Source organism: Amblyomma americanum, chromosome 1 (genome assembly GCF_052857255.1).
Source record: "Amblyomma americanum isolate KBUSLIRL-KWMA chromosome 1, ASM5285725v1, whole genome shotgun sequence".
Lineage (NCBI taxonomy): Eukaryota > Metazoa > Arthropoda > Arachnida > Ixodida > Ixodidae > Amblyomma > Amblyomma americanum.
In genome coordinates this window covers 184,395,574-184,410,066 of record NC_135497.1, presented here as the reverse complement: position 1 = coordinate 184,410,066, position 14,493 = coordinate 184,395,574, and the positions used below count along the sequence as shown (strand labels likewise).

General features: G+C 48.3%; 2 protein-coding genes across 2 annotated transcripts in view; both read left to right on the top strand.

Moving 5' to 3' along the window:
• Positions 1–14,493, top strand: part of Prm (Paramyosin) — a 31,266-nt gene that overhangs the window by 9,888 nt on the left and 6,885 nt on the right. The window contains exons 4-8 of the mRNA XM_077647982.1: positions 833–911; positions 1,642–1,887; positions 3,851–4,047; positions 7,589–7,938; positions 10,157–10,397. Of these exons, the coding sequence (XP_077504108.1) occupies positions 833–911; positions 1,642–1,887; positions 3,851–4,047; positions 7,589–7,938; positions 10,157–10,397 (1,113 nt within the window). The remainder of the gene's footprint in view (positions 1–832; positions 912–1,641; positions 1,888–3,850; positions 4,048–7,588; positions 7,939–10,156; positions 10,398–14,493) is intronic.
• On the top strand, positions 13,352–14,171 carry LOC144114334 (uncharacterized). The gene has a single exon (XM_077647984.1). It carries the CDS (start codon positions 13,409–13,411, stop codon positions 13,997–13,999), a length of 591 nt encoding a protein of 196 aa, XP_077504110.1. The 5' UTR covers positions 13,352–13,408; the 3' UTR covers positions 14,000–14,171.

Below are 14,493 nucleotides of genomic sequence, written 5' to 3'. Positions count from 1 at the left end.
GTTTTTCATTTGTCCATTATGGTTGTGAGTCCCTTAGCAATGCACCATTTCAGTTTCGGTCGACTCATAAAGGAACACAGAGGATGAATTCAAGTGGGCCGTATCGCTAAATTACCACGTTCTAATGATAAATACTCTACTTTAACTGAAAAAAGGTGTTTTTGTGACACATAAAATGTTAGGAAACGCCATAAGGGTGTCTTACGAGCCTGACAGGTCCGTAGAAATGTATGAAGTTAGCGTAGCACCTCTGAGTCAGTGGCGCAGCGCTTTTAATCTGGAAGTGTTCACCACTTGAAACTTAAATGGTCTACACGCGAAGTAGTTCTGAGCTACCTCTCAAATGATTAAAGATAACGCTCGCGGTCACACAACTACATGCGATACAGGCACCGAATCCTAGTAAGCTTTTTTCACGAATGATTCCTATTTATTCTAGCCACAAGTACATTCCCGGCACAAGCTATGCATGTACCGCATTTTAATCTTGTATCCTATGTAACGAGGCAGTTCTAGCTTCATTCAGCTCGTGTGAAATGCACTGTAGCGCTGGTGATTGATTTACTAAGGTTGGGGAAGCTGTTTCGATCCACTTATTGTGATTTTGAAAAACAAACAAACAAAACAGTAGAGCAACACAACACGAGTTGTGTGTTTTTGAGCGCACGCGCATAAGCTGTAAAACTAACGAATATTTCACATTGTCTAGCGCTTAAGAGTCTTTATGCGCCGTTATCTCTCATTGATAGTTAATTCAATTGCATTGTGGCGTCACAAAATGAGAATTGCCCTATCGCACATGCTTGAAAATTTTCTCTCTTTTCTACCACAGGGCCGAGAAAGAAAGGCAGAAGTTCCAGGCCGAAGTTTACGAACTCTTGGCTCAGGTCGAGAACACGACTAAGGAAAAGGTACGTTATCCCACACAACACGTAGATGAAGAAACCAGAGCAAAGATCAACGCGCTCCTCCAGCGACTTGATCCTTGCCTACGATACGATCTTAAGATACAAAAATCAAATTCTGTTAGCTTTTTTGATTGGCTCAGAGTTTTAAGCCTGCTATATCTTCTAATGACTTTGAACAGCGTCATAAGCACGGGGATGGCCAAAGCGAGGAAGGCCGGCGGCCGCAAAAAATACCGCGCTGTTGATGATTACCACATATTCATTAACCGGTAAAGTGATAGAAGAGAAACAGGCTGTCAGAAATTGGCACCCCCTCTTTTTTTTTCTGAAACTTGGTTTTTCTATTCTATTCAATACATAAAAATACTTCCCTCTTACGGGTGGCATCAGAGTTAAACTATCAAATGTTATCGATTAACTGCGCTGCATACTTTCATACCATCTATTTGTAGTATGGCCCAAGTTATACTACTACTGAAATGAGCCTAGCATAGCTCCTTGGTACGCAGTGAAGGTTCATATACTTCGCAAATCGCTCTCAGTCCAGCGAATTACTCCTTGCGATAACGCGTTGCAACCTAAATAATGTATGTAGACCGTGACGAAACACCATACGACCACAGTAAGCTTCAGGCTCACGGTTAGTCACTTTAGTCACAACTTGTCGATCAGATAGTGCATTCGTGAGGTCGACGACTGGGACGTCCTGACAGAGCGTATTTGGTGTGCGCAGATCACGATCCAGAAGACTGTGGAGAAGCTGGAGCACACCGTGTACGAGCTGAACATCCGCATCGAGGAACTGAACCGCACTGTCACCGAGGTGACGGCCCAGAGGACCCGCTTGAGTGCCGAGAACGCCGAGTACCTCAAGGAGGTGCACGAACTCAAGGTCTCGCTCGACAACGTCAACCACCTCAAGACTCAGCTCGCCACCCAGCTCGAGGACACACGCCGCCGCCTGGAAGACGAGGAAAGGGTGAGTGCGCTCATCACTGGCCTTGAACACAACGCCAGACTGTTACCTCCAAGGTTCCAGCGCTTTTTCACACAGCTCCGAGCCATCGCAGTGAAAAGAATTGAGGCTACCTTCTTGATCGCACCTTGCTGATGACGTAGATGAAGGTCATTCAGAGGCTTAGGTCGCCAGGAGAGTTCTACCTTCATCGGTTTGAGACAAGATACCAGGAATGACAATGGCCCGCAAAAGTGTCGCCGCTTTTCACTGCCAATTACAAAGGATTTGGGATAGCATTTGAAGAAGAATTGCTTGAATGTTTGTTAACGCAACCGGAGATGAACCACTGGAAGAAAGAGAAAAAAACGAAACCCTCAATTGTTCAGTTGGCGATTGGTAGTGTTAAGGAGCAGGATAATGCGCACAGGCGTGCCGATCTTGATCTACTGAGACCTCTCATTGGAGCATAACAGCGCCAGGGGGATGTATTAGCTACAGGAGGGCAAGAGAGCTTTCGCCCTCTGGCTAAGGCGAGCCGACTTCCCGCGCCGACCATTTTTCACCGCTTGGAGGAAAGTGTATGACAACCGGCTAGCCACACGTGGCAAGAGCTTTCATGTCGAATCCGCTATTACAAGGCATCCAGAAATTGAAAGTAATAACCGGCGACACTAGCACTGCTTCGGCTTCGCACTTGCAATACCGTGGAGCATCCGCGTTCTTTGAATGCTATTTTGCAAGAGAAAATTTCAGCTTTCGTTTATTCAGCATCTTTATTATCCGGCTGCCTATTTCTACTAAAATCACCCACGCAGCTGTTGGCACCCGCTTTATGGCAAGAATAAGTTATTTACAACGTTTTTATTTTTACTTGTGTTTCGAACTAATTGCGTTTCCGGACCCCGCATCACATTTCTTTGTTATATGAATAAGCCTGCGCTGGAGTGCAAATGGGCTCTCTAAAAAAGTGACGGTTACGAGCGCGAAGAATTTTCTGGCCCTTTAAGAGCATTCATCTACTCTAATAGTGACGCAACATTTCGGTATTCTGTCGTTTCAATCGGCCAAGGTGTACGGCAGGCATCGTTTTACTGCTATTTCCCTGCTCTGTGACTCAATGTAGCCACTGCGCTTTCGGCGTGCAATTCTTAAGGTGGGAAGGCATTGCGACACACGAATACGTCGAGTGTTTAGACATGTACAAAAGCGTTCGGTATTTTATTTCGACGCTTATACGTTCTAGCCATACTTAGTTCCTTCTCCAAGTTTTCTCTGGTTCAAAGGAGCTGAGTTCGTTTTACACGCTGGGATTGCTCTAACGTTTGCATTACATAAGTATAATGTATCCTGGCTGTGCTACTAGAAACCTCACTTGCATCTCTGAAAACGAGGGAAAAAGAAAAGAAGAAGATATCAGTAAATTTCAAAGCGCCTTAGGAGGCTACTGTGTTACATATTTCAAGGAGAGACATCCGAACTGAAGTCCGTTTGTTCTCTACAGAATACTGGCGTCTACATTTCATTCCTTTTGGCTGGAATTACAAAAAGCGAGGGTCTTTCAGCGCGCAGTGTAATTCACGGTAGAATTCTACAGAGCGTAAGAGCGCGAGGAAAAAAGAAGTAATAGTCGTTTTAATCATTTATACGACCGCCTACGCAATACGTGCCGTATTCGAATGCAGCCGGTGCAAGTCTGTGAGACCAACTTAAAGCGGATTTACAAACTTGACAAAAACGTGATTCGAAAGTATCCTGCGAGCTTTAGCTCGAGAAGATTCTGCCTCCATCTTAGTAAAAGCCGTCACAAAAATCATTCCGAGACTTGGCCGCATTGAAGGCGCCTTATTCGGGAACGAACTTACCGCCAACGCGCACGCGGGGTACTTACAGCGGTCTAAGAAAGTAAAGAAAGGAACAATAAGAGAAAATAGAGGGAAAAAATCGCCTCCCAGCTCACGTTGCTGTTTCTTTTGACTCTGCACAGAAACGCGCCAGCCTCGAATCGTCTCTGCATACGCTCGAAGTCGAGATCGAGTCCCTCAAGGTTCAGCTGGAAGAAGAGTCCGAGGCCAGGCTCGAGGTCGAGAGGCAGCTGGTTAAGGCCAACGCTGACGCCGCTGCTTACAAGACCAAGTATGAGACCGAGGTCCAGGCTCACGCCGACGAAGTTGAGGAACTCAGGTATGTAGCCCAGCTCGCCCAATGCACACGCAGCGCAATTTTAACAATGTTTTTCACAGCCATTCATGCACAGCACCGGAAGGTTTCATACGGAGAAATCATCGAATGTTTGCGCAAGAGTGCTCAGTTTTAGCGAAGCACGATAAAAATCCAGCTTTCAGTGCATCTTCCTCGTGGTGCAAGAAGCCTGAACGACGCACACCAATTCACACATACATTACGTCTTAAAAATGCGAAAGAAACAAAGTTTGTTAAAAAAAAGAACCACTGAGGCCGGATTTCTAAACTGTGTAGTCATTTCCAGCTTTTTGTTTAAAAATATGCAAGGCTCTGGCTGACTACTTAACCTACAGAAAACCTTGCCACACACGGCTTAGCAGAAACGTAGGCGTCCAGATTTATTGAAGAGCCCCATTATCCTACTTGCGCGGCTGAGTGCAGTACATTAAAGACAGAAGTGAGGAATAGCATGTTCACTGACATTCGGTGCGCCTAGCCCTGGTTAGGATGCGATGAACAGAAAAGAAACCAAAACTAAAAATTATTAAGGTGAGTCTTGTAAAGCGTGCTTTGCCACAATTTTTGTCATGCTGCAAAGAAGCCTTCGTTTCTTCTGGGGGGGCAGAAACGATACAAAACTACTTTTTTTTGGGGGGGGGGGGGGGGGGGGATAGAAGACCAACCCGGGGAGGCTGGTAGCTGTTACAATCATTTTCATAAGCTTGTAAATATATAGCAGCCCCCAAACTACATAAACTATGAAACATTAAATCTCTGATTGTGTTATTAGGAAGGATGGCTACACGGTGAGGCTAACGCTGCTATTACCTGGACGCTGCTATTATCTGGAAATAAGAATCAACCCAGCCACTTCCTTCCGGTTGGTTAGCGAACAAAAAAAGGTGGAGCACGTGGGTGAAAACACGTGATTGGCGTAGATGTGAATAAATGTTTAACGTAGCGCAGACTTGTACATACTGCCTGCAGCACTCAGTTCGACACTGAAGATATGCGCACGGAAAGAAAGATGTTGAAAGTGGGTTTAAATTCGAATGCCTGGTTTTATATGTGAAAAGGCGTACCAAAAACTTTGAAGTTCAAAGTGGAAAGACTTTTAACAGGTTTATCACTTCAAAAAGATCTACTGTTCTTTCGGAGCATCACTGCATGCCATTACCCACGTGTAGCAGCTTTCACTCCTTGGAATCACTAATAGACATGATACCTCACCCACCAGATATAAGGACGACATCTCTCTTATCTAACCTCACAGATTAATTCACGATGTCAGCACGACTGTCCATTGCGTCGGTGCTAGTGGGATCCAGATCTACAATTCTGAAAGATCACATATATGAATTATGTAAGAGGACCCAGGGCAACACCAATAACCGTCTGATAGACTGCGCGTCGCGCAAATTGACACACGCGGAACGACCAGAATTGGCACGCCAAACGGAAAGAAAATCTCACAACAGAGATAACACAAGCATGGATCGACGCTGTTTTTTTCTCTTTTTTGGGGGGGACATGGATTCTGCCTCCTGCCGGCGTCGCTCTGTCAGCAGCTACAGTCGCAGTAGCCCACCGGCTCTTTTTTAGTGATATAAAAAAAGATAAAAAAGCAAAACGTCACTGTTTGGTCGACGAACAATTTAAGGCTCGACGCGTTCGAGAGCCGCTGGAGGTGAGGCGTGGGGAGAGTAAAAAACGTGGCGCTCAGTACGCGGTAATCTGCGTCCGAAGTTTATCCGAAAGAGCGTCGCCTGAGTGCAGAAGCGTTCCAGTTTTCTTCTTTTTTCGATTTCGGTGCCCGTTTTTTCGGTGGCAAGGAGCCGCAGGCCAGTGCCTTTTTTACTAGACTGATCGGCTTTATTCTATCAAGAACGGAGCACTAAAATGGAAGGAAAGTGCTGATGCCAAAGTTTCAAGCCGCCAAACACGCGGCTGTCGGCTCCACATTTTATTTGCCTTTGCGTCAATCTCACGTTCACGCCAGCGCCTTTTATATGAAAGCTTCGGGGCTTTTCACTGTCGCATGCTCTTTTGCTTTCAGACAAGTTATAGAATGACCCTTCTGGAAGTCGTTCCTTTCCACTGCCGCATTCAAACACCATGGCAATGTTTAGAACGCCGAGTGTCAAACTCTTTCCTTATTACGGGCCTTGATAGTTCAGTGATAAAAATGAATGGGAGACCGTATATAATATTAAGTCGAAACAGCTTTGATGGGTCCTCTGAATGACGGCAATTGCGGCTGTCCTCCAGAGGCTGAAATTACTCTCCGCAGTGGTAATCGCGTGACGCTGTTTGTAGTAGCTGCATTCTTTAGTTACTCCCATTGAGAACCAGAGGACCCTACGATTTTGTCAACAATAATTGACGTCACTCTGCCTTCCACAAAAATAAATGTTGGCTTGTATTTGGTGCATTGCTTGAAGTAACGCCGAATTATGTTTTCCTCTGGTGTTAAGAGATATCGTTTACACTAATCCAGGTGACCTTCATTTGGCATAAATGCTGTGAAGAAACTTCTACCGGCACCCAGTGCAATCATGGCTCTAATTAAGTAAACATTCAGTACATAAACAAACCAGCACTTCATTTTTTAAAATTCCAGGCCTGTGATAGCTGCGTTGAAAGCCCGTCAATCATCAGTTTAGAGCATGAGGACATATGCTAGCAAGAGCAGCCGTCGTCTCAAAGACGGTGTTTTGAGAGAGCCAAACAACGCCAGCGCTGACCATACTAAAATTGGACTCGACGTGTGTTTGACTCTCTTCATCAGTCGAATTACGTCAGGTTCACGGACGGCGCAGAATTAACCGATTCATCTTCCAATCCATATCGCAGTCAGTATTAGAAAGAATAGGTAGAAATTGTAAAAGAACTCATGATAACTGCTTTTTTAAGCGATTCGGCAAATCCGCACCAGATATATTTTTTTGGTTTGATGGATGACATGCCAATAAAAATCTGAAAGCCGGTAGTCACCCTCTGTTTTAATGAGCTTTTTTTGTCTTTATTAGATAATAAGGCTTCCTTGGCGGCTTTTATCTCCGCGTCATTTGCTACAGCCATCAAAACAACTGTAGGTTTCAGTTAGCGACTGTGAAGAGCTCTAAAATGTGGTTGTCTTTTTTCTTAACATACATAGGGCAGATACCTGCAATGTATATTTTGGCATTTCGTTATCAGCCGCACCTTTCTGCCGCTTAGCAACAAAACAAAAAATCAACATTTCTCAATATCGTGGGGATAATTGGTTAACCTATTTCGCCTAGCTTCCCCGCCCATAGCTGGTATTTTTTTGTTTCGTGGGCCTTACACTGCACCAAACAATCTGACCTCTGGGTCTGTGAATGCCGTTTTACATGTCCTCAAAGCGTCCTTTTCCAGTAAGAATGAGGAATCTGCATCGCACAGCGTGTTACCGGAGCTGACACAGTTGGGTCTCTGTAGCTGGGACCATGGTGCAGGTATTCTAGACCAAGCCTAACCGGCCTCGCGGCTGTTCTTTCTCTCTCTCTTTCCCGTCCAGGCGCAAGATGGCCCAGAAGATCTCGGAGTACGAGGAGCAGCTCGAGGCCCTCCTGACGCGCTGCAGCAACCTCGAGAAGCAGAAGTCGCGGCTGCAGAGCGAAGTGGAGGTGCTCATCATGGACTTGGAGAAGGCCACCGCGCACGCCCAGAACCTGGAGAAGCGCGTGGCGCAGCTGGAGAAGCTCAACATCGACCTCAAGTCCAAGGTTGAGGAGCTCACCATCCTGCTGGAGCAGAGCCAGCGCGAACTGCGCCAGAAGGTGGCCGAGATCCAGAAGCTGCAGCACGAGTACGAGAAGATGCGCGAGCAGCGAGACGCCCTCCAGCGCGAGAACAAGAAGCTCGTCGGTCGGTGCTCTCTTCCAGCATACTGCTTCGCTTGGCCGCGCTTTTCCCCCTTTCACGCCTCCTTTCGCAGCAGCGCGAGCTTTGCTCATGCGTCGCCATCAACGGGGCTCGTGCTGCGGACAGCCTCGCATTTGGGAAGAAAGGACAAAAGCCAAGCTCACGTCCCACTCGTGCGCTTGCCTTTTGTCATGCCGAAGCTCTGTCGAAGTATATGCGAGAGAAAAAAAAAAGGCGCTAGTGGTGTCGCTTCGGTGCTACAGTAATTCATCGCTAGTCTTCAGCTGCGCTCCTCTTAGCGCTCGAGCTCGCGGCTAGTTCGAGAATGAGCTGCGGATCACCAAACGGCGTCCATGACGTGGGGCAGAAAGCAAAAAAAAGGCAAAATAAGCAAGCGAACGAGATGAAGGAAACAAATGAAGACCTGTAAAGGCCCACAGAGATGGCCAAAGCGGCAACAGCCGCCGCGCGGCCCATCGGGTCACTGACAGGATGTCACGGAGCGAATCCTTCGTCCTGTTCGTGTCTGCGTAACGTTCACAAAAAAAAAGAATACCCGAACGAAGTTTTGCTGCAGGCGTTCGTCACGCAGTGGATCTCATTCATTAGCAGCATCCTTGCAAGGAAGCCGGCCATGCCCGCGGCAGCGAGCCACGCCACGCTCCTCGCAGCGAGCAAGATGCCCCGGCCATCTTTTAGCCGCGTAGTTCATTGGTTATTTTTGTCTTTGGCTGGAGGCTCCAGTTGTGATTAGTACTTATCCCAACACTGCGTCAGCGCTGGCGGATGTCAGAGTGTGGGCGCGCTCGTAGTTTGCCGTCTGCCGTGGTTGTGTTTCGTCGCTTGCGGCCACGCAGACACAGAAAAGGAACAAACAGCCGAGAAGAAAGCGGTGCACAAAGCTCAGCATGGAACCAACCAACGTTGAAAGAGTAGGTCGACCGGGGGCTATTGAGAACAAGTATTACTTCTATAACTTTTATGACAATAGAGGAAAATGCTCAGGTTGGGATATTTCAGAAGTTTTTGTTTGCCAGTCCTTTCTTTATTTTTGCTTCCTTGCTTGGCTTGAAACTTTTGATTTTTGACTATGCAGTTTTCAGCTCAAAGTCAGCAGATTGTTTGCACGGAAGCCATGAAGGTATTTTTTTTTCTATGGCTGCACTAGCGGTGCTTTAAAACACAGACTACCCGGATTTAAACTTTTCGTAAGGCTGGCCGAGTGAACCTCATGCTAAGTTTTGTTGTTTTTATTGGTACTTGGAGTTGAGAAAGTTATGTGTTGGGCCGGTTTCTGGGAAAAGTGGTACAGAAAAAAATAGAAGTATGGCACGATTGACATCAGGTTCACTTGCTCAAAGATATGGGGAAAAAATTTTCGCTCGAAGACCAACAAGCACACCCTTCCGCCTGAGCCTTCGTCTCACAGGCCCTTCCTCTAACGACTCCTGCAAGTCATAGAATGCTGGGCTTAGAAAAAAAAGGTATACGCAGCAAATGCGTAGGCCCGCAATGTGCGGTTTGAATGCTACTGTGGCAGTGTGTCTATTATTGAACATTCTTACGGCAACCTTAACTGAAAGTAAGTTGACATACATTATACTCGCTCACGCTTACGTTGCTCTTAGTGCAGAGCGCGTTCTTAGCGGAAATTGGTGCCTAATTTGTCCTGTTATGTCTCAGGCTTCATTTACTTTTGGAAACTACACAGACAGGATTTCGAAATACTGTTCATTTCATGAAGGTGCAGTGACTGGTTTCACATGCCACATTAGGAACTGGTGTGCATTTACGCTAGCAATTTGGTACTTATGCTAAGTACGAAGTGCTGGTACCAAGCGCAGGCACGTAGATGGTTGCTAAAGGCCTTAACGCTGCATTTTAACGAATTGTTAGCGCACCAGGTGCATTGAGTTGCATACAAACTTGCCAACTACATGAGAACAATACCGTTCACCGATAGCTCTAGAGCAGCAAAAAGCTCAACCCCCGCAGGTATCCCTTCTAACACTATCGCCATTTTGTCTGCAGACACAATCACGCAGTGTTAGTGCCCTAATGATTTCAGCTACCTTCCTGCTACCTCTACACTGTAATCCGATGGTAGTAAGTACACCGGGAGCTCAGGGTGTGCGTCCCGCTTCTTTCGCGGGTAGTAGCGCGGCGCTAGCGGCCGCGGCCAGGCGGCTGCGGCTAAACGCCCGGCATCATGGCCGCGCAGACGACCTCTCCGAGGCCAAGAGCCAGCTGGCCGATGCCATCCGCCGGCTGCACGAGTACGAGCTGGAGATCAAGCGGCTGGAGAACGAGCGCGACGAGTTGGCTGCCGCTTACAAGGAGGCTGAGACCCTGCGCAAGCAGGAGGAAGCCAAGTGCCAGCGACTCACCGCCGAGCTCGCCCAGGTGCGCCACGAGTACGAGCGCCGCCTCCAGGCCAAGGACGAGGAAATCGAAGCCCTGCGGTGAGTGCGTTTTCGAGCTATCGTTCGCGACGCTACTGTACAAGGCGCACTGCTCGAGGTACAGCCCAACTTTCGCTGCCGTGTTCTGTCGCAGAACGTGAGAAAGGGAAGGTGCGGCACTTCGCGATTCGCCAGAGAATCGCGGATGCCTTGCGCAAATGCTGGACGATGTCTTCCCAGCCAGTGCCACGGCGCGCGCGCGCAGGATGGCACGCACCATCACTTCCGGTCGGTCATATGCCGCCGTGTCACTGTAGACGAGCTTGTGCAGCGTATAGGATCAGAGCAAAATTCTGTAAGGGCGGTTCACTGCAGGAATCATTCCTTCGCGTGGCTGTCCGTGGCAGCGACCGGCCAATGACAGCGAGGCTTATGGCCGCCCAGTCGCTGCTGCTGGGGTCGAATGGAAGGAATGGTTTTTAAAAATACAATGACATCTATCGACACCCTGGCCGAAGCTAGCTTGACGCGTACGGCGCTAATTTCGCCCATTTGAAGCACATTCTGAAATGTTGCCTTATTAATGTCGCGTAAGAGCTATGTCGTCAGATTTCATGCAATTCGAAACATTTAAAAGATGTTTGAGCGTTCAGGTGAAATTGATTTGAGGAACCATCAATGAAATTTTGCCGTGTTGGCGCCGTGTGTAAAACAAATTAGACGACCGGATTGCGGTATGGCAACTGGCGCTGAAAAGAGAAGATTTGTGTTTCGACACAAATCGTCCGAACGCCAGGTTACATAGCGCAGAGACTTTGTGAGGCAGAATTCATATTATAGCTGCTAATTTCAGAAACAAAATCAAAACGCTCTACTCTGTTCCATTTGTGCAAAAGTGAAAGTCATTGTACATGCAAATCGTTTTGCGTGCAAAGCGTCACATTTTTCGGCTAAAAATGGGACGCTTGGCAGGCTATGTTGCTCGGGTCATACTCGCCCAATAATGGCCATGCAGTCATTAGCACCTCGCGAGCACATTACCACCTGCCAATGGCGACATGCGACTTTCATTGTCTTTGTCGCAAAGTAAAAATTATGATATGACTCAAGAAACGCCCAGAAGACTGAGAAGGAACAGCGAGTTGAAGAAGGGCGACAAACGCCGGCATGTCAGCAAATGTCCTCAGTGGGAAGATCTGTTGGTGGAATATATAAGGGACCAAACCTTGCGCTTTCGCAACCAACCAGTCGTCGGAAGATTCAGCGCAACGCAGGCAAGTACGTGGCCTGGAAGCGCATCTTTAATTCTACCCATTCGATGAAGACCGCATGCGGGACCATTCACATAGAAATGTGACCTCATTACGCTACAGACTCTACATGACTGCGTCTTTCTCCGCTCTGCGCAGTCACAGTGTCGTGGTCGTCGCTGTGCGCACCAGCTTATACTGTCGAATCTCTATAGCTGTAGACCTTTGTACTTTCTATGCATGACGTCACTATCCACTTCCGGTCCTTGACGGACGTTATCAGGGTCGTCACTCAGCCTAATTTTAGAGCGACCCAAAGTTCACAGTGACGGGCAAGAACACATTAGGTTTCGGTCGTAAGCGGACCCGACGCGTCACCTATTTCGGACGCGCCGTATTCTGAAAACTCTGCGCTATTCTAAAAATGCTTGCAACCAAATAACGAAAGCGCCGACAAACGACGTGGCCTTTTTTAGCCTTCTCCCGAGCGCTGTCAGCGTACACGCGGTATTTATAGCGATCTACAGAGGTGATCGGCCTAATAAGTCGCCTCTTTCCGCATTGCATGTAAAAATAAGCCAAGCGCGTATTGCAAACTGCTTTGCGATGAAAAATTGGGGAGGTTCTTTAATGCCGAGTCACCTTGTGTTCTTGTGGGTGTCATTTACAGCATGCTTCGCTAATTTAAATGTCTCATAAAATTAAGAAAAAATACATGGCATTCATATCATTTATTGGTAGTATCGAGTGTCCGTTGAAAAGCGAACAAAGAGTCAGGAAGGAGCCCTTCTCTATCACGAGGGTATTTTGCGAACGCTTTCAGGTTATATGGAGGACAGATCGAGTTTTGCAATGGTAACATCAGTTGCTTTCTTAGGCAGAAAAATATTTCTTAAGAGCATGCTCAGTATATATGGCTTGAATAAACGAGAACTGTGCGGAAAAGCTCCATTCATAAATGGCACATATAATGCGCGCCACTCACACTGTCTTTTAGTGCAAGTACTTAAGTCATTGGAATTGCGAAAGCAAGATAACGATAAAATCACCGTTGTTAAGCCCCGTCTACCTTACTATTCCGATAAACAGCAGAAACGCCTCATGGCTATTTTTTATTGTTTAAAACCCTTTGCAACGGTTGGGAGACGAAGATTACCCAGATGACTTCATAAGGTCAGCGAAGTAAAGCGTCTGAAAAACAAATGTGCAAGACCCTGCGTCCCCAAAGCAGAAAAGTGAGAGGGCTGAAGCAACAGCCGTCACGAAGCAGAAGCGCTTTCATGCTTATCACCGGCAAAACACGAGGCGCCACGCCTTCTGTTCTGCATTAATCCTGGAGGGCTGCCGGCGAGTCCTTGGCCCGGTGTGATAAGAACGCCTCTAGCCACTGTCAACACGGAAGAAACGTGGGGAATTTTCAGAAACACAGCGTCAAATTTCGGCTGCTCGGGCCACGTAACGATGAGCTAACGCTTCAATGCAAGCAAGAATGCGAAGAACCTGAGCCAAGCCAATGGCCTGGGTGCGGACCTCATCTGGATGGGCTCCAAGAGCAGCTGTCTTGCCAGAGGCGCATTCTTGCGCATGTCGGAGGACGGCAACAGATCGGGTCACCCAGACTCGCGCTGGGGGCCGTGTGAAGAGAAGCCACGCGCAGCCTTGACGCCCCGCTGGAAATAGGAGCCGGCGCCCCGGGCCAGCGCCTTCTTGGGCAGCGCTCGAAATAACAAGTGGCGGCGAGGGGGCGGGCCCAGCAGCTGCCGCCAGCGCCACCGCCACAGGGACTCCGTCGGGCTGAGGCCGCGGCTCGACGGATCCACCATGGGAACCCGTCGACGACAGCCCTACCTCCACATGGTGTACGACCGGAACCAGCAGTACGGCGACAGCCTGTACCGCAAGACCGTGGACGACTTGTACTTACGAGAAGGCATCATGCCTCCGCGCGCCCTGCTCGCCAGCAGGCGCTTCGACGACTCCTACTTCATGACGCGCTACCCACGGATCCCATCCATGTACCGCCTGCTGAAGCGCTGGGACACTGGCGACGACCTGGCCCTGCGGCGAAGCATGTCGCTCTCGCACATCACCCACCCGGACTACAACAGGGCCCTTCTCAACCGGCTCCTCTACCCTGACGAGCACTTGTCCCGGCGCTTCGGCAACCAGCACAAGCTGCACGTCCACTCAGGCCATGACCGCCATGTCAGCGCCATGGAAGACCACCGTTCGCTGATGGCCGAGCTCGAGCTGCAGGAGGTGCAGGACAGGCTGCGCCGCGAGCACAACCGCAAGTGGTTCAACCCAGACTCCATTGTGTACGAGGTTCCGTCGTACAGGGACGACCCGCTGGCTACCGTCTACCGTCGCCGCAGGCCGTTCAGCTACTACGACTTCTACTACTGGCTCTAGATATGCCGTGCCTTTCTCGGTGGACATTCTCGATGACAACGACTGTGAGCGCCCAGGACTTTAGGGACAACCGACTGCCCGGTACAACGGTACTGTTCGACGACTGCCTCGGATACTGGCTTAGTGTAACTGCACCCTTCTAGTAGAATAAATGTCTAAATTTCTGGCTTTACACTGTCGTAGTGTGGTGAATGAGTTTCCAGTAACGTTGGTGCTGTGTTTGCTAACCTCATGATATGACCAGGTAAGACTGTGCAGTTTCTACTTTCTTTTCGATGCGATGCTTGTAGTCGGTTGCCTGCTGCGACATTCAATCATTCTTTCTCGAAAGAAAGATTGTTTGTTGAGAGGTTAAATTTCTCTGGAACGCGACAAACTCTGTCCTGAGAGAATATGTGCTCTGGGTTCAACATTCCTTGCACTATTATTACCCTTACATTAACCTTGAGAGCTCTTGCGCAACCTTCCTTATGCTCGATAGGAGCTGTGTGGAT

What these genes read in the sequence shown, in the direction of transcription:
- LOC144114334 (XM_077647984.1), top strand. Translation starts at nt 13,409, where the DNA reads ATGGGAACCCGTCGACGACAGCCCTACCTCCACATGGTGTACGACCGG.